The sequence below is a fragment of the Hemicordylus capensis genome, chromosome 2, assembly GCF_027244095.1.
Source record: "Hemicordylus capensis ecotype Gifberg chromosome 2, rHemCap1.1.pri, whole genome shotgun sequence".
Lineage (NCBI taxonomy): Eukaryota > Metazoa > Chordata > Lepidosauria > Squamata > Cordylidae > Hemicordylus > Hemicordylus capensis.
In genome coordinates, this window is record NC_069658.1 from 230,244,415 (window position 1) to 230,263,484 (window position 19,070).

The 19,070-nt window shown below is 47.8% G+C and overlaps 1 protein-coding gene across 11 annotated transcripts; it reads right to left on the minus strand.

Moving 5' to 3' along the window:
• Nucleotides 1–151: 151 nt before the first annotated feature.
• LOC128342316 (zinc finger protein 239-like) lies at nucleotides 152–18,840 on the minus strand. Of its 11 annotated transcripts, none has more exons than XM_053289513.1 (8): nucleotides 18,666–18,840; nucleotides 17,768–17,949; nucleotides 15,351–15,459; nucleotides 12,841–13,485; nucleotides 11,414–11,537; nucleotides 8,162–8,244; nucleotides 4,667–4,777; nucleotides 152–2,961 (listed from the first exon to the last, which is right to left on the minus strand). In XM_053289513.1, the coding sequence occupies exons 7-8, from the start codon at nucleotides 4,746–4,748 to the stop codon at nucleotides 1,841–1,843; spliced, it is 1,203 nt and encodes a 400-aa protein (XP_053145488.1). In that variant the 5' UTR covers nucleotides 4,749–4,777; nucleotides 8,162–8,244; nucleotides 11,414–11,537; nucleotides 12,841–13,485; nucleotides 15,351–15,459; nucleotides 17,768–17,949; nucleotides 18,666–18,840; the 3' UTR covers nucleotides 152–1,840. The 11 variants fall into 11 exon arrangements, with proteins under 11 accessions (XP_053145488.1, XP_053145485.1, XP_053145487.1 ...); XM_053289510.1 differs by having other exon boundaries at nucleotides 15,347–15,459; XM_053289512.1 differs by having other exon boundaries at nucleotides 15,340–15,459.
• Between the last annotated feature and the right edge of the window lie 230 nt (nucleotides 18,841–19,070).

The window sequence follows — 19,070 nt, forward strand, 5'->3', positions numbered from 1 at the left end:
GGATCAAATACTTATTTCCCTCACTGTACAGTACATTTTAAAAATGTATGTCTTGCTTTTCAACCTGAACAGGACTAGAGCATCAAAATGGCACAGCGGGGGGTGGGAGGGTGTAGTCAATACAATTAAAAACAGGTGACAAGGGAATCAATAAGATGTAAAGCAGCACAGTAAATAGCCTGTACATAGTTTATTGTCATGTTTATAAAGAGACACCCTTCTCTAAGACAGACCAAAAGCTCCTCTATCCCCTTTCTCTGGCCATGACTGAATAGCAGGTGCAAGTCCCACACTTGATTGGGGATGGTCTCTCAGCCAGATATCTTCCCTACCTTAAAAAAAATGAATAAAAGTGCCTACAGCTCAAAGAGGATAGATAAGCTGGTCAACAAGGGGCTTACAATCTTTGAGCATTTAAATGGTCTCAACTATTCTTTTATGTTTGTTGAGATCTGAGCTGGACCTGGAGCTCTTTTTACATTCTGTGCATGTATACTGTTTTTCCCCTGTGTGGATTCTTTGATGGTAAATAAGAACTGACCTCCAGCTACAACTCTTTCCACACATCAAATACTGATATTTTGGGCATTTTATTTATTTATATGTAAACATACCAATAGGAGAGCTGGTTTTGTGGTAGCAAGCATGACTCGTCCCCATTCCTAAGTGTAGAATTATGCTAGCCTTGTGATAGTAGTGATGCATAAAATACTTGGCCAACTCGCAAGTTTATAATGATCTAGAGATAAGAAAGAATATACTAATTTGTAATAGCTCATTTCTGTAACCCTATGAGCCATGTGATCTTGACAAATTAAGAAACTTAGGTAGTACTTGCAAGCAGTATGTATGGAAGAATGAATGAGTGAGCAACATCAAGGGTGCCCCAACCCCACTCTTTTTCGAACACGAACAGTGTTGGGGAAGATGCCAAAGGCCTGAAGAATTAGTGAAAACTGGGGAGAACTGCCAAAGACATTGTAAAGGAGAAAGAACTGGAAATAGAACAAAAAGATAAGAGGAGTACATCTTGTGATCACGGAAATGGAAGTGGACTGCAGATGTACCAGCCGGAGTGGAAACATCCCTTTATAAGTCAGGCAGGAAACCAGAAGATCCCTGAGAAGCATCACCACCCAGAGTGAGGCCTCCACACTTCTTCCAATACCCCTTTCAGAGACTGATAATCTTTGGAGTGGGGCTGGTGTGTGTGTGTGTGTGTGTGTGTGTGTGTGTGTGTGTGTGTGTGTGTGTGTGTGTGTGTGCGTGTGTGAATTAGGAGCTAGCTTGCTGTTTAACTGACTATAATAAACAGGAATCATTGATTGACTAAAACCAGCTGGTGTCTGTGTCCGTTTTCCTGGGGCTGCCTTGTTGTTGGGCCGTGCAGTGCTAGAGGACTTAGAGTAAATAAAGGATCCCACATAAGCAGGGTCCGCCCTGGTTGCATATGAATGGGAGACTTGATGTGTGAGCACTGCAAGATATTCCCCTCAGGGGATGAAGCCGCTCTGGGAAGAGCATAAGGTTTCAAGTTCCCTCCCTGGCTTCTCCAACATAGGACAAGATTTATTTATTTTTTAAATAGGACAAGATTTTTTTATTGAACCAACAAACTACCAAAGCATACAGTACGTTTCCAAGATAGGGCTGAGAGAGATTCCTGCCTGCAACCTTGGAGAAGCCACTGCCAGTCTGTGAAGACAATACTGAGCTAGACAGACCAATGGTCTGACTCAGTGTATGGCAGTTTCCTATGCTCCTACTTTGGAAACTTTGGTTGAAAAGCAATATATAAATAATATTTGTCGTATTCGTATACAGTTTCTTCCCTTATAGATTATTTAATAGGAAGTAAGGAGTTTTCTACAATGGAAGTTCTTTCCACATTCTCAGAACTGATATGGATTCTTTGATGAGAGATCACTTTTGAGCTCCGACTGAAGCTCTTTCCACACACCAAGCACTGATAAGGTTTTGCCCCTGTGTGGATTCTTTGATGGGAATTTAGATGTGAATTCTGACTGAAGCACTTTCCACACACCAAGCACTGATATGGTTTCTCCCCTGTGTGGATTCTTTGATGCAAAGTCAGGCTGGTATTCCAGCTGAAGCTCTTTCCACACACTGAGCATTGATATGGTTTCTCCCTTCGGTGGACTGTTTGATGGGAATTAAGCTGTGAGCTCTGGATGAAGCTTTTCCCACACACTGAGCATTGATATGGTTTCTCCCCTGTGTGGATTCTTTGATGAGAAATAAGGTGTGAATTCTTGCTGAATCTCTTTTCACACACTGAACATGGATATGGTTTCTCTCCTGTGTGGATTCTTTGATGGGAAATAAGCTGTGAGTTCTTGCTGAAAGTGCTTCCACACACTGAACACTGATATGGTTTCTCTCTTGTGTGGATTCTTTGATGGGAAGTAAGCCATGAGTTCTTGCTGAAGCTGCTTCCGCACACCAAGCATTGATATGGTTTCTCTCCTCTGTGGATTCTTTGATGGTAAGTAAGAGTTGAGCTATGCCTGAAGCTCTTTCCGCATTCTGAGCATTTATAAGGTTTTTCCTCTTTGTGTATTCTTTGATGGGAAGTAAGATGAGAGTTCTGTTTGAAACTCTTTCCACACACCGAGCACTGATATGGCTTTTCCCCTGTGTGGATTCTTTGGTGGTTAGTAAGGTTGGAGCTCTGACTGAAGCTCTTTCCACACTCTAAGCATTCATATTTTTTCTCACCTGTCTCGATTCTTTGATGTGTGCTTAGGCTTGATTTACTTCTTAAGATCTTTGCATCTTGTGGATATTTATTCCTTCTGTTTCCTTTGCAACCCTTTTTTTTAACTGGGATTTCATGGAAGTCAGAGTGTAAAGAAGCAGCAGATTTCTTCACACCCTGATATTTTGTTTCCATTTTCTTTTTCCGCTGTTCGCTGCCTTCCTCGGTCTTCTCTCTATTACCTGCAGTAATAAAGACAGCTTCCCGGTCAGTTTCAGTTCAAAGAAGCCCAATGTACTGCTGAATACAAATGTCTCTGTGGGGAGGCAGATCCTGCCATATAGTAAAAAGCCTGTCGTTTCACTTTAACTGGAAGCCTCGCATGGGGGTGTGGGTGTGGGGGGGTACTTTGTGTGATTTTGGGATGCTCCACAAATCTCAGGATCCAGATTCCATCTCCAGCTAGAGGATCTCAAATAACAGGGTCTGGAAGAACTCTGTGTCACTGCGGGGAGGGTCACAGTCAAGAGTAGACAAAAACTGGGCAAGGTAGAACAGAGGAATCTTTATCTGTTGGTAAGTTCTATGAAACCTAGAATGCCATACTTAGCTCCCAGAGAGGCTCTCCACATGAGCAGTGTGGAGAGCTGAGGAGGGTTTGGTGGGGAGAGCAAACAATCACTCCGCCCTCCCTGGGCGGCCAGATCAGCCTCCCACATGATTACCGGCTCTGTCACAGAGCCGGTTGGGGCGGCAGGGATCGGGAGCCACCCAGCCCCCCAAAATCCCAGCATGTCCCACGCAAGTGCACGGGGCATTCTGGGTGGACCCCCATGGTGGCTTGTTGCCTCTCGGTTGGGGGTCTACTTGTGTGGAGCCACAGTGTGGAGCTGTGGCACAGTGGCACACAATCAGCAAAATGGGGTTGGCAGAGCACTCGCTCTGCTAACCTTATTTTAGGGGAAGGGTACTTAGGTGGGCTAGCCGCCGCTGAACCACTGGCCTTGCCCACGAGCCCGGTGGTTCTCACGACTGCTGGAAAGTGGGCTGGGCTCACTTAGCCTGCTTTCCAGCGGTCGTGAGAATAGCCTCATAGTCTGGAATAGCCTCATAGACCCCTGCTAACTTAGCGAAGAGGCACCTTTTAACGTGGCGATTCTCTTTATTTAGCAGGGGGAGAGTAACTGGCCCTATCCACCCCCAGCACAGTACTTCCAGTGACTGTTGCTGGTGTCTGTCTGATGTTTCTTTTTAGATTGTGAGCCCTTTGGGGACAGGGAGCCATCTTATTTAATTATATTTCTCTGTGTAAACCGCTCTGAGCCATTTTTGGAAGGGCGGTATAGAAATCAAATCAATCAATCGATTAATTAATTAATGGGCACATCCGCAGTCCATCACTGCAACCTCCTACTTTCACAGTTAACAGGGTCCCCACCAGACATTCCCTGGTTATTTTATTTATTTATTTATTTATTTATTTGATTTGTATACTGCCCTTCCAAAATGGCTCAGGGCGGTTTACAATTTGTTTCTTCTTATGGTGTCAGATGGGATAGGAAACCCACATGAGAAATCCACAGCGAATTCAGACTCTGGACCTGGTTAGAGTGTTGGACCAGCACTGGGGGGAACTCATGTTCAAATCCTGCTTCAGCCATGCAACGCACTGGACGATTCTGGACCAGGCGCTTCTCTCTCAGCCTAACCTGCCGCACAGGGTTGTTGTACATAATCATGTACACTGCTCGGGATATAAAGGATGGGAAAGGAGACCCTGAGCTTTTGAATCCTTTCCTTGAAACAGCATCCTTGCAATACCACGAAGCAGGGAACATAGGAAACTGGCCAATACCGAGTCACTCTTGGACCATCTAGCTCAGTATTGTCGACACTGACTGGCAGCGGCTCCCTCAGGTTTTAGGCAAGAATCTTCCCAGGCCTTACCCAGAGATGCTGCCAGGAATTGAATGTGGGACCTTCCCCATGCACAGCAGATGCTCAACCGCTGGGCTACGGCCCCATCCATGAATCAAAGCAATGGCAGATCTGGAAATACTAGAGCAAATGTTACTGAATCTCATTAATCTAGTTTGGAATACGAAATATAAGAGAAAGGGGGATGTTTTCTGTCTGGCAGGGTTTGATGGAGAACCGTCAAGAGGCTCCCAGAGCAACAGTGATTCTTGTTGGAACAGGAAGGCTCCCCTTTAAGGATTGTGACCAGCAATAGCAGCAAAGAGGAGGAGCCTTACCCAGAGAGGCCAGATGCCCACAGATTTCTGTCATGACTTCTCTGTGCAGAGCCCTTTGGCCTGGACCCAGCAGAGCCCACTCCTCCTCCGAGAAATGCACAACTATCTCCTCAAAGGTCAGCGGACCCTGGAAGAAGAAGGAAAGATTTTCTCCTTGGAGATACAGTGGGTATTGAAAAGAATCACCCCCTTCGATAGACCTTAAATTCTGGTTCCCTTACATCCTGAAATGAAAACACAAAGAAAATTCCCTTCACCAGCTGTACTTATCCAATGCAACCTATAACATCCAACTGAAAAACATCACAATTACAGTCCAGAAAAAGTGTCAGAAACAAAAAACAAGAATTACTGAGTTTGAAAAAGGATCACGCCCCCCAATGTCAATATTTTGTTGAACCACCTTTTGCTTTAATAACAGCCTTGAGTCTGTTGGGATACTTCTCTATCAACCTTGCACACCTAGACGGAGCAATATTTGCCCACTCCTCCATACAGAACTGTTCAAGTTCGGTCACATTGGATGGTAGGTGTTGGTGGACTGCTATCTTCAAATCTCCCCACAGATTTTCTATGGGATTTAGGTCTGGGCTCTGACTGGGCCACATGAGGACGTTCACTTTTTTCTCCTTCAGCCACTGTGTGGTCAATTTTGCTGTGTGCTTCGGATCGTTGTCATGTTGAAAGGTGAATCTTCTGCCCATCCTCAACTGTCTGGCAGAGGGTAGCAGGTTTTCTTCCAGAATCTGACGGTATTTTGCCCCATCCATTTTTCCTTCTACCCTAACTAGAGCCCCAGTCCCTGAGGCAGAGAAACACTCCCACAACAGGATGCTGCCACCTCCATGCTTCATTGTAGGTATGGTGTGTTGTGGAAAAAATGTGGCTTGTTCGGGAGGGTCACAAGGAGAAAGCCACTTCTCAAGAAAGGCCACATTAAAGCTCATTTGAGCTTTGCCAGAAGGCACCTTGAAGATTCTGATGCAAAATGGAAAAAGGTCTTATGGTCAGATGAGACCAAGATTGAACTATTTGGCCTCAACACCAAACAGTACACCTGGCGTAAATCCAACGCAGCTCACCATCCACAACACACCATACCTACAGTGAAGCATGGAGGTGGCAGCATCCTGTTGTGGGGGTGTTTCTCTGCCTCAGGGACTGGGGCTCTCGTTAGAGTAGAAGGAAAAATGGATGGGGCAAAATACCGTCAGATTCTGGAAGAAAACCTGCTACCCTCTGCCAGACAGTTGAGGATGGGCAACATCCTTTCATGGGCAACATCCTTTCAACATGACAACGATCCGAAGCACACAGCAAAATTGACCACACAGTGGCTGAAGGAGAAAAAAGTGAACGTCCTCATGTGGCCCAGTCAGAGCCCAGACCTAAATCCCATAGAAAATCTGTGGGGAGATTTGAAGATAGCAGTCCACCAACACCTACCATCCAATGTGACCGAACTTGAACAGTTCTGTATGGAGGAGTGGGCAAATATTGCTCCGTCTAGGTGTGCAAGGTTGATAGAGAAGTATCCCAACAGACTCAAGGCTGTTATTAAAGCAAAAGGTGGTTCAACAAAATATTGACATTGGGGGGCGTGATCCTTTTTCAATCTCAGTAATTCTTGTTTTTTGTTTCTGACACTTTTTCTGGACTGTAATTGTGATGTTTTTCAGTTGGATGTTATAGGTTGCATTGGATAAGTACAGCTGGTGAAGGGAATTTTCTTTGTGTTTTCATTTCAGGATGTAAGGGAACCAGAATTTAAGGTCTATTGAAGGGGGTGATTCTTTTCAATACCCACTGTAATGCAGCCATCCAGGAAAGCAGTAAAGGTGAAGTGCCAGCCTCCCCAGTGAGGCTCGCCTGGCTTCATCACTTTTGTTCTTTTAGATGCCAGGTAGCAACCTTTTTGATCACTCAGGCCCTTAAATTTTGATTTTTCAGATTTGGTTTTTAACGGACTTTTAAAGAGTTTCAAAATTGCTTTGTACTATAGTTTGTATTTTCTTTTTTTCCATTTTGGTTTGTTATGATTCTATCTGTTGTGTGTTTTTATTTCATGTTTTAATGTTGTGTTGTGAGCCGCCCAGAGAACAATTTGTTATGGGGCGGCTAACAAATTTGAAGCAGTTAATAAACAAATAAAGTTCATTAATGATGATGATGATGATGTGACTGGAGGCTCCCCTGCAGGGCCCAAAGCTCCCCCAGTTGCCTTCAAAGCCTTCTGAGTGGAAGGCTTTAACAGTCTCAACCAAGGGTGGTGTGGGGATTCCTCCACCACCCAGAAAGGGTCAGCTTACCTCTGCCATCTAGCGGCAATCCCGGCAGGTGGGCAGTCAGTCCACAAGATGAAAGGAGGAGCAGCTGGCATGGCTCAAGGACTGTGTGTGTGGGGACGAAGTGGGGCAGAATCGTGAGGGGCATCTACGGGTCTGTGGTGAGTCTCGCAAGAGCCGGAAGTCTCATGATGGGACTTTGGGCTCCCTTGACACTTGCAAGAGCACCTAATTTAAGTCTCCAGCCAGTTATGAGGAGAGGCCAGAGGATGAGGAGGCGGCAGCCTACTCTCTCTGACAACCGAGGGGTCTGCTCTCTCTGACAAGCAGCCCCTTCAGTACTTTGCCACACAACACATAATCAACCAATGGAATTCTCTACCACAAGAGGTGGTGACAGCCAACAAGCCGGGTGGATTTAAGAGGGGCTTGGACAAATTCACAGAAAACAGGTCTATCAATGGCAACCAGTCTGAGGGCTATAGGCCACCTCCAGCCTAAGAGACAAGATGCCTCCAAGCACCTGTTGCAAGGGAGCAACAGCAGGAGAGAGGGCATGCCCTTAGCTCCTGCCTGTGGACTTTCCAGTGGTGTCTGGTGGACCACTGTGTGAAATAGGTATAGACAGGCCTTGGGCCTGATCCAGCAGGGCTGTTCTTATGACTGGGTGGTCAGAAAAAGAGGAAAGAACAAGGAGACGGGGAATCCAGTGACTCACCCACCTTGTTCTCAGCCCAAACCCTGGACCCTGCTGAAGCCACCGGAGGCAACCCGGGAAGGAGCAAGTCTCGGGAGGAATGGCCCACAGGTGAGAGGCAAATTCTTTCTGGCCCAGGGAGATGTGCATGGGACAGAGCCCCCCAGGCTGTGCCCCACTCTTGTCCTGTAGGATCACTCCCTACCTGGTCCAGTTGCACAAAGGCCATCTCTGCATCGCCACAAAGAGGAGAAAGCCTGGAAGGAAGAGCCAGTGTCATTTCCCCACCTAGGAAGGAGACCAAAAGATATTACTCAAAGGGCCTGTTCTCATGATTGTTCGTTTTATGTATTATTAACATGTTTCTACCTTGGGTTCAGTCAAACACTCGCGAAAAAATATATTAAAATTTAAAACAGAGGAAAACATATGGAAATATCATAATTTTAAAACATCAATCAATAAAAGGACAAAAATTGAAATCAGACACCATTAAAAGTCAGCAAGAATTCCTCCCAAAGCATCCAAAACAGATGGTCAGGGCAATTTCAGTAGTGCTCCAAAATGTTGATTTTTTTTTCATTTTTGATTACCTTGTCCAGAGGTAATCTTTTTGAGAGTAAGCTGGGAGGGTTATCTGATGGCTCTTCATTGTGAGGTGCCAGAAAGCTCACCTCCTGCTGAGATGTAATTTGGGTTCCTTGCACAACTCCTACTGGGACTAAAACTCCCATCATCCCTGACTACTGGCCACTGTGGCTGGGGATGATGAGGGAGTGGGCTTTTCAGAAGCATCTGGTGGGCCACTGTGTGAAACAGGATACTGGATGGGCCTTGGGCCTGATCCAGCAGGGCTGGTCTAATGGCCTGTATGACGCTTTGGTTGAAGCGGAATGCTCTGCATAGTCCCCTGGCATTATATAAAGACAACGGTTACCACCATGCAGTGCTGCACTTTGCCCAGCACTGGTGGGACTCTTTTAAGGGACACGGAGCCCCTGTACCATCTGGGAAACATGCACAGAGTGCTGGGAAGTATAGCCCTTCCCAGTGCTTTCCTCCTAGAACTCTTAAGATAGAGCTGAGGGCTTCATCTCTCTTAAAGGGCCATGAGAAAAGTGCAGTACGGTGCAGAGGTCAGCACAGTGGGAAATGGCTCTCACATCGAAGGTCTTTTGCCAATCTGGCCCCCATTTGAAAAGTAGCACAGGAACATAAGAAGCTGCCTTATGCCGAGTCAGACCCTTGGTCCATCTAGCTCAGTATTGTCTACACAGACTGGCAGCGGCTTCTCCAAGGTTACAGGCAGGAGTCTCTCTCAGCTCTATCTGGGAGATGCTTCCAGGGAGGGAACTGGGAACCTTCTGCATGGAGGCATGCAGGTGCTCTTCCTAGAGTGGCCCCATCCATCTTGCAGTGCTCACATGTAGTCTCCTATTCAAATGCAAGCCAGGGTGTGGATCCTGCCTAGCAAAGGGGACAATTCATGCTTGCTATCACAAGACCAGCTCTCCTCCAAGACCAGCAAAGGCCACTGCTTTAAAGCCTGTCCAAGCCAGCAGTTCCATACCTCAGAGGCAGCATTCTCCCACTGATACTGTCTTGTTGTTCACATGTCCCCTGGAGAGACCTTGTCATGCTTAGATCTCAGAGGGTTTGGAGAAAGGCCTTCTCTGTTACAGATCCTACCCTTTGGAACACTCTTGGGAGCAGCCCTCTCCCTATACAGCTTCTGTCCCCAGGTGAAAATCTTTGAGTTTGCTAAGACTTGTGCAATTTTCCATTGATCCTGTGGATTCTGTAGCTCATTCACAGTCTCCACCTGAGGAGAAGTGCCCAGGCAGGGTAGGAGAGCCAGGCACGCTCCTAATGGACAATTCTGTGAACTCCAAAAGCATGGGAGAAGGAGGGAAGAGGGACCGCGTGGAAAGCGGGAGCTGGGTCGGACAGGTGCACCCTACTCAGATTCTCTCCCCAGCGTTTTACGGAGGGTAGATAAAAAGTTGCCATACTCAACTCCCGTCTCCCACACGATCACTCTTTCCTTGTCCTACCTTGCGTTTGGAGTCCATGCAACTGCCAATCGGGAGCACTCCTGGCTCTCCTTTCCTGGATGGACGCTCCACCTACCCAAGTGCAATCGTGTGAACAAGCCTTGTGTTTACTTTTACTCTCCAGGATTTACATTTGGATGTGTTACTTTGAGGGCTTCATGGCTGGGGGAAATTCAAGACATAATAAAACATGGGGTGTTTTACTTGGGCGAAAACAATCCCTTCACACACTGGATCTTGAGCACAATTCAAAGTGCTGGACTGGATCTCAAAAGCTAAAACTCATTTTCAGCCTACTTTCCAGTAGGCTTATGAGATCACCCGGCATTCTGTGCGTGCGGGTGTGTGTCCGTGTCTAGGGATGTGCACGAACCGGTTTGGAGGCCATGTTGAAGGCCTCCGAACCGGTTCGGAATGGACCGGTCCGGCACCGAGGGGGGGTGTACCTTTAAGGGCGGGGGGGGTTGAACTTACCCCTCCCGCCGCTCTTCCCCCTTCAGCGCTGCGTTTAAAATTGAAGTTTTCGGGGCGGCAGCGTTCATCCCTGCCGCCCCTGCCCCCGTCGTTGCCCGGAAGAAGCTGTAATAGAAGCACACATGCGCGCGTCGCGGTGTGCACATGCTTGTCTGCGGCGCGTGCGCACATGGCAGCGACAGGTGTGCGCGTGCCGCAACGTGCACATGCGTGCTTCTATTACAGCTTCTTCCAGGCAACGACGGGGGCAGGGGCAGCAGGGAGGAACGCTGCCGCCCCGAAAACTTCAATTTTAAACGCAGCGCTGGAGGGGGAAGAGCGGCGGGAGGGGTAAGTTCTACCCCCCCGCCCTTAAAGGTAGACCCCCCCCCCGTGCCTGTCCGGACCCATGCACGTCCCTATCCGTGTCCCTACCAATGCCTGGTCCAATATGAACCAAATTGGGTACAGTTGTTGGGTACACCTCAATGATGAAGTTTGTGAGGAAGTCATCCACCCTGATTCAAGATGGCAACACATCAACATCTGAGGTGAAAGTGGGAACCAATTTGGACCAAATTTGGTACGGCTGTAGGGACACCACAAACGCATAGTTTGTGAAGCTGTCATCCTCCCCAAATTCAAGATGGCAGACACATGAACGTTTGAGGTGCAAGTGGGCTAACTTGTGAACTGCCTAATCGACCTGGACCAGATTTAGTCCATTTGTAGAGACAGTGAAAGGAACATAGGCAGATTAGTTCTTACTAAAACAACTTGATAAACTAGAGATCGGCTTTCAGCCCCTGCAAAGTCTAAGTAAGGGGAATGGAAGGAAAAAGAATAAAGACCAAAATGTTTATTGTAAACCACACAGAGACATGAGTTTGGGGCAGTATATAAAGTTGTTACATAAATCAATAAATAAAATATGCCCTGCTGCTCCTTACCAGGCAAGGTGGCTCCTCTGTCTCCCTCTTCCACAATCCACCCAAACAGTGGCTTCTCTCTGAGATCCAATGCAGCCTTCTCAGCCTCAGAGTAACCAGTATTCACTTCTGATGGCTTCTGCTCCTGAAAGAGCCATGTAGATCCCAGAGGGAATGGAGAGATGGATTAGAAAATGGTTTGCATCTAGGACTGCTTTCCCCCAAATGAGCCTACCCATGCAGCAAGACCTTCCTAGGGACACTACTCCATGTTCCCTCACCGAGGCGATTCTCACAATCAGTGAGAAGCACCGTAAGGGGGTTTGCGGGGAGAGCAGGCTTAGCAGATTGGAAGGCAGCCCTGGGCGGCTGGATTGGCTGCCCACACAACCGCTGGCTCCATGATGGAGCCAGTGGGGGCTGTGGGGATCGGGGGCCGCATGGCCCCCGGAAGTTCCAGGAAGTTCCAGGACACCGCATGCCACGGCAACACACGAGCAAAAAAGATGAGGTTAACGGAGTGCTCGCTCTGTTAACCTCGGCTAGGAGGAGGGGTATTTAGGGTGGTTAGCTGCCAGGAGCCACATGTAGGCTCCCTTAGCCCGCTTTTGGGTGATCGTGAGAATCGCCTCACTATCTAAGGTACCACAAAGAGGGCAGAACTCTAGTCCCAGAGAGGTCCTCTCTGCTTCCTAGGAACATAAGCAGCTGCTTTATACTGAGTCAGACCGCTGTTCTATCTAGCTCAGTATTGTCCCCAAGGTTTCAGGCAGGAGCCTTTCCCTGCCTTACCTGGAGGTGCCAGAGACTGAACCTAGGAGGAGCTTCTGCATGGGAAGCAGACGCTCTGCCTCTGAGCTACTGCCCCATTTTCTCTCTTGGCTTCCATGCACAAGGCAAAGGCAGCTTCATTGAACAGGGCTTTGGGAGGTAACAAGACCAGGGAGACCTGAGTTCGAATCCCCATGCAGCCACGATACTAGCTGGGTGACTCTGGGCCAGTCACTTCTCTCTCAGCCTAACCTACTTCACAGGGTTGTTGTGAGGAGAAACCCAAGTATGTAGTACACCGCTCTGGGCTCCTTGGAGGAAGAGCAGGATACAGAATGTAAAAATAAATAAATAAAAATAAAATGGTGGTAGGTCTTGTGGCTCAGTTACCTGTGCCTGCTCTTTTTTATTTCAACTACTTTTATAGCGGTTTTAATGCATTTTGATAGCTACCCTCTGGAATTTTAATCAAAAAGGTAGGACATCAGTATTTCAGAATCATCATCAAGGTATGGTGCAGTCAAAAGAAAGAAGCTTGGGACACCCTTTCCTGGAAGCTTGGGACACCCTTTCCTTTCCTTTCCTGTCCCCCTCCCCTAAAAATCAAAAATTTGGCACCCAGATGGGATTTCTAGGGTAGACCCTGGGAACCAACCGGATGAAAAAGACCATCTTACCTGCTGCTCTTCCTGCCTCTTGTCCTCTGCCTGGCCCAGGAGGAAACCTTCTGCCAGAGCCACTGCCTGGGAACTGGTCTCCACTCCACATTCTCTCACCCAGCTCCTAATCTCTGGGGACAGGACAGACAGAAACTGCTCCAAGATCACCAGGTCCAGGATCTGAGTTTTTGTGTGCTTTTCTGGCTCCAGCCACTGGCGGCAAAGGCTGTGGATTCGGCTGCAAACCTCTCGGGGGCCCTCGGCGGCTTGATAGCAGAACTGCTTGAATATCTGGCGCTTTGCAGCCGAGACGGAGGTGTCCTCCCCAAGCAGCTTCTGCACAGTTCTTTCCCAGAATTCCCCGCTGCTCCCAACCTGGATGGCAAGAGGGTCCCTTCCTCCTGCAGGGCAAGCTGAGCGTTCCTTTCCCATCTTTTCTCAGTGCAGCCAAGGCAAAGCTTCCAGGAATATTGAAAGCCCTCCTTACTCTTCTGCAAGTTTCACTCTTAGAGCAAGGACTGCCCAGACTGGCGGGACTATTAACTCATACAAAGGCAACACATCACTCAGCCTGAAGTATTATTCCCATGGCTGGAAAGCATTTTACTGGCTGGAAAGAATTTTACACATCAAGGCAGTTCTAGTTAGGACCGAAGGCTCTCCCTGAAAGAAAGACAGATAAATGGTAATACTAACCACGAAACCAGAGACGGGGTGAAGATCCTTCACCTGAGAGGCACTGGCCACTCCTCCACACAGGATTCTGCCCACTGGCCAACACCCCCTCCATCTCGCTGTCGAACTTTACCTCCCCTTTCACAACAGCTGGATTTGCTTCTCCCTCTCCCCACCACAAAGCCCTCCAGGGTGCTTTCCAGATTGCACACAACAATCTTAAGTGTGCTTCCATATTATTATTATTATTACTATTACTATTATTAATAATAATTCAATTTCTATACCTCCCTTCCAAAAATGGCTCAGGGCAGTTTACACAGAGAAATAACAAATAAACAAGATGGATCCCTGTTCCCAAAGGGCTCACATTCTAAAATGAACATAAGACACACACCAGCAGCAGTCACTGGAGGTACTGTGCTGGGGGTGGAGAGGGCCAGTTACTCTCCCCCTGCTAAATAAAGAGAATCACCACATTAAAAGGTGCCTCTTTGCCATATTAGCAGGGGGATACTGCTTATGTTTTGACACTGCAGCCCCCGAGTTGTAAGGAAGGTGCTGTTCATATTTCCGAGGACTTCTTTTGGTTTTATCGCTGTGTCACAGCCCTCTAACGTCACCAAAAAAAAGCTGTATTTGTCTGTTGTAGGAGAATTGCCTCCTTACAACGGGTCTCTAACGAGGTTTGAATTCGGTGCCACAAAACACTGCAGTTAACACCGCTTTCTGCGGTGTAAGGCTTCGCAATCTGGAAAGCGCCCAGCCAGACCTTCCCCCTCTAGAAGTATAAAACAGTTTGAAACCAGTTTTGGGGTATCCAAATGGCTGTCTGGATTTTGCTCCACAGGAATCTGATGTAGTATCTCCTGGCTTAGCACACAGGAGGAAAGAAACTCTCCAATGTGGGCGACCCAGGGTGAGTGTTATTTTGACACTCCCTGTCAAAATAAGAGCTTCTCCATCTCCGATTGCTTTTGAAAAGACCCTTAAGACACACCTGCTTTCTCAGGCTTTCAGTTACAATTAATTTTAAACTGTCTATTTTTACCCTGTGAAATTATTTTAATGGTTTCATTTTGTGAATTGTTTTTTATCCTGTGAAAGTGTTTTGTTTGGTTTTATTTTTATATTGTAATTTGTATTATGTACACTACCTAGAGAACATAAGAACAGCCCTGCTGGATCAGGCCCAAGGCCCATCTAGTCCAGTATCCTGTTTCACACAGTGGCCCACCAGATGCCGCCAGAAGCCACAGGCAGGAGTTGAGGGCATGCCCTCTCTCGTGCTGTTACTTCCCTGCAACTGGTACTCAGAGGCATCCTGCCTTTGAGGCTGGAGGTGGCCCACAGCCCTCCGACTAGTAGCCATTGATAGACCTCTCCTCCATGAAGTTATCCAAATCTTTCTTAAAGTCATCCAGGTTGTTGGCTGTCACCACATCTTGTGGCAGAGAATTCCACAAGCTGATTATGCATTGTGTGAAGAAGTACTTCCGTTTGTTGGTCCTAGATTTCCTGGCAATCAATTTCATGATATGTATATGTAGAGATGAATATATCAGGTGGTAGGTAGATAGGTAGATCTAGGCAAGGGGGTCACTCTCTTACCTCTGCTCTGCCCCCACCAACTAGGGCTTTCTCCCTACCTTGCATCTCCATTACTAGTTGGGCTTCTCCCCGCCCCCAGAGCACTTCCAAAGCCCCCTCCCCACTTCCCTGCCTTGAATTTCCCTCCAGCTTCCACTCCAGTGGCTCCCTTCATTCAACTGCACTTTGCATTCACTTCTCATTCAAACCAGTTTAAGCCCTTTGTTCAAAGCTGAATACGAATACAGTTACCCCTCACCAACCGCTAGGCTTCCGTTCTGGCAAAACCTCACTGTTGGCAAATTCATGGTTGACAAGGCATTAAAGTATATGGAAAATAAGCGGTTAGGGGAACCAAGACCGCAAAAAGACCTAAAAAAAAAAGAAAAGGAAAAATATCTCAAAAAATGCTTTTTAAAAATCACAAAAAAAATCCTGTAATATCGCCAAGAGTCACAAAGAAGAATGAGAATATTGAACCTCTGGAAATTTTTCGAACCCTCGCAAATCACTCAACGACATTTTAAATTGGCAAGGGACAGCAAGGCCACAAAGGTCAGCAAGGATCACCAAGAGGAATAAGCAGAGTGAACCTCTGAATCCCCCAAAATCACGGTTGGTAAAACCATGGTTGGCAAGGGATGACCAGTTCCCGAAGCAGTTTACATAGATATAAATAAATAAAATGTCTCCTTGTCCCCAAAGGGCTCACAATCTAAAAAAGAAACATAAGAAAGACACCAGCAACAATCACTGGGGGGATGCTGTGCTGGGGATCGATAGGGCCAGTTTATCTGTTTGTTTGTTTGTTTGTCTGTCTGTCAAATTTATACACCACCCCAAATTTTCATCTCTGGGGGATTACCAATAACATAAAACATGTTAAAACATACACAAAAAACTTAAAACAATTTAAACAATCTAAAAGTCAAAGCAGATTAAAACTTAAAAATTTTAAAAGCTGGAAAAGCTTGGGTGAAGAGGTGGATTTTCAAGTGCTTTTTAAAAACTGTCAGAGATGGGGAGGATCGTATTTCAGTAGGGAGCACATTCCACAGTCTCAGGGCAGCAACCGAGAAGGCCCATCTCCATGTGGCCACCAGCCGAGCTGGCGGCAACTGGAAACGGACCTCTCCAGATGACTTCAGTGAACGATGGGGCTCATAATGAAGAAGACGTTCTCTTAAACACCCAAGGCCTAAGCCATTTAGGGCTTTATAGGTAATAACTAGCACTTTGTATTTTGCCTGGAAACTTAGCCAGTGTAGTCCTTTCAACACAGGAGTGATGTGGTCTTAATCACAGGAGTGATTAAGTTACGACAAGCACTTATGTATTTTGCCCAGAAACCTAATGGCAGCCAGTGCAACTCTATCAACAAAGGAGTAACGTGGTCTCTCCGAGATGACCCAGAGACCAACCTGGCTGCTGCATTCTGTACCAACTGAAGCTTCCGACTACGTACAAAGGCAGCCCCACATAGAGCGCATTGCAGAAGTCAAGTCTGGAGGTTACCAACATATGTACCATTGTTTTGAGGTCGTTCATCTCAAGAAATGGATGCAGCTGGCGTATCAGCCGAAGCTGATAGAAAGCCCCTCTGGCCACCGCCTAAACCTGAGACACCAGGGAGAGGTGTGGATCCAGAAGTGCACCTGGACTGTGTACCTGTTCCTTTTGAGGAAGTGTAACCCCCATCTAGAACAGGTAAATAAAAATCATCTCTGAAGTTCTGACCCAGCACTGACCTCCATCTTATCTAGATTCAGTCTCAGTTTATTCTCCCTCATCCAGCCCATTACTGCTTCCAGGTAGGCATTTAGGGAGGTTATGCCATCTCCTGATGATTTTGACATGGAGAAGTAGATCTGGGTGTCATCAGCATACTGATAACATCCCTCACCAAATCCCTTGATGATCTCTCCCAGCGATTTCCTTACTGGCTCCTTCATATCTGGCTCCAACCAGACTCCACTACCCAAAAACTTAAGAGTGGGAAGTGAATAGTCTTCAGAAACTGGTGGCAGCAACCAGAGGTGGCTCATCAGTGAGGGCAGGAGGGGTTTTGAGTTTCTCTGGTAGCTTGGTGGGTTTTGTTTGGTGGGGGGGATGCAAATCCTGGCTTTCTCCCCCTTGAGTTTTCTTTTTCTCCTTCCCCCTGCCCCTGCTTTTCTCCCCACCCCCGCGTTCCTCCATGTCAGCGGACTTTCCCCCTCACCTGCCGTGGTGAGTGGGCTCTCCTCTCTCCACCCCGCTAGCCCTAGTACCCGTCAGCCACCACTGGCAGCAACAGATTAGATAATGTTATCTTGTCACAAACCAGAGTGGCAGTGAGTGACTCATTTCCAACATAGAGTCATCATGGGGTCCATGGGTGTGCATGGCGAGTGGGTGGAAGTACAGATGTGAAGGCTCAGGGAAGAAAACAGAAACTTTCTGGGGAAAGGTTTTCTTTTCTCTTTCTTCCCCCTCAAGGCCAGAGATGGAAAAATGGGAAATCTTTTCAAAATTGGGGGAAGAAACTCTTATGAACTATTTTCTCTTTTAGAATCAATCACGAGACACTTTACACAGTGTGGCTTTAGAATATTGTTATCACTTCCCGCTCTTTGGTCTTTCAAAATGCTGCCTAACCACCACCTAATAAAGATGTTGCATGCAAGACAATGAAAAATATTACCTTTCTACAGGTTTCAAAAGGAGGAGGGCAGGAAAAGCAACAGCCACCATCCCCCACAACAAAATGTCAGAATTTTTACAATCAATCCAGACTTTTCACTCGAGACACAAATGACCAGGCTCAAACGATCATACTTCGGACACATTATGCAAAGATCTAAGTCCCTTGAGAAATTCGTAATGCTGGGGAAAGTGGGAAGAAAGAGAAGAAGAGCACAACCAGCAGCCGGATTACAACAGCAATGAATGCACCACTGCGAGACCTTCAAGGCCAAGTTGAAGACAGATCATCCTGGAGAGAATCTATCTATGTGGTCACTAAGAGTCGACACCGACTTGACGGCACTTAATCAATCAATCAGTGTGCGGGGAGGAATCTCTTGCTTTCTCTTTGTTCCCTCCCAGTCTGAAGGTGCCCCCGCCTTCCTCCCGCCCCCTATCCATTGCCCGGCCACCTCCAGTTGAGCATCTCCAATGCCTTCTTCTCCCCGCTTTCCTGCCCTCCCCCAAGAAGCGACGGAAGCTGTGCATGAAGGGAGTCTCCCTGTCCCAAGGCACAGCCCCCGCCTCTCTTCCCAGTGGAATCTGGAGACTTCCTTTCCCCTCCCCTCCCCACCACCCTAAGTTGCTCTGCTGCTCCGGAAAGAAGCCAAGCAGCCCCTGATAGGCAGCCTTCGTCTGATCCCTGCCGCCCCTCCTTCTGCATTCGGGGACCTGCTGCCTTGCGCAGATCCTGCACCCGCCAATCTTTGGGGCTCAGTCCCTTCCGCGGTTGCTCTGAGGCTAAGGGCGCCGGGAGAAGAGCAGTGAAGCCATTTCTGGAGGCGCCAGCGGGGAGAATGGGCCACCCGTTTTCTGCAGCCCCTGCCCCACCGCACACGGACTGCTTTGCAGCTCACCAAGTCCCCGGACGGGGCTGATGCTGCAGCTGGCGAAGAGGGCTCCTTCGGAGGCGAGGGGCAACTGAGCCGACTGATGGAGAGATCAGTCCCCGTGCCCAGCAGCCCCTCCCTTTCCTCGGCCTCTCTAGGAGTCTCCTCTCGTCCATTTTAACTCTCCGCCTGCTCCTTCGTCCCCTGGCTGGATCCATCCCTCCAGGCTCTCTCTGCAAAAGCGAGAGGGCGCGCAGAGTAGGAGGCGGAGAGGCGGCGGCGGGCATCAGAGGCAGGTGACTTGTTTGCTTCCTAGGCGAAGGGAGGAGCAAAGGAAGGGTTAAAGAGAGAACCAGCATTTCCCTCCTTAAAGGGGCCCAGGTCGGGAGGAGGCAGCAGGACCTGAGGAAAGCCCCTTTCCTGCAGCCTGAG

What these genes read in the sequence shown, in the direction of transcription:
- LOC128342316 (XM_053289509.1), bottom strand. Translation starts at nt 4,748, where the DNA reads ATGGATGGGGCCGTAGCCCAGCGGTTGAGCATCTGCTGTGCATGGGGA. An exon ending in ATTCCTGGCAGCATCTCTGG is followed by an intron (nt 2,962 to 4,666) that starts GTAAGGCCTGGG and finishes TTATTACTGCAG; the next exon opens with GTAATAGAGAGAAGACCGAG.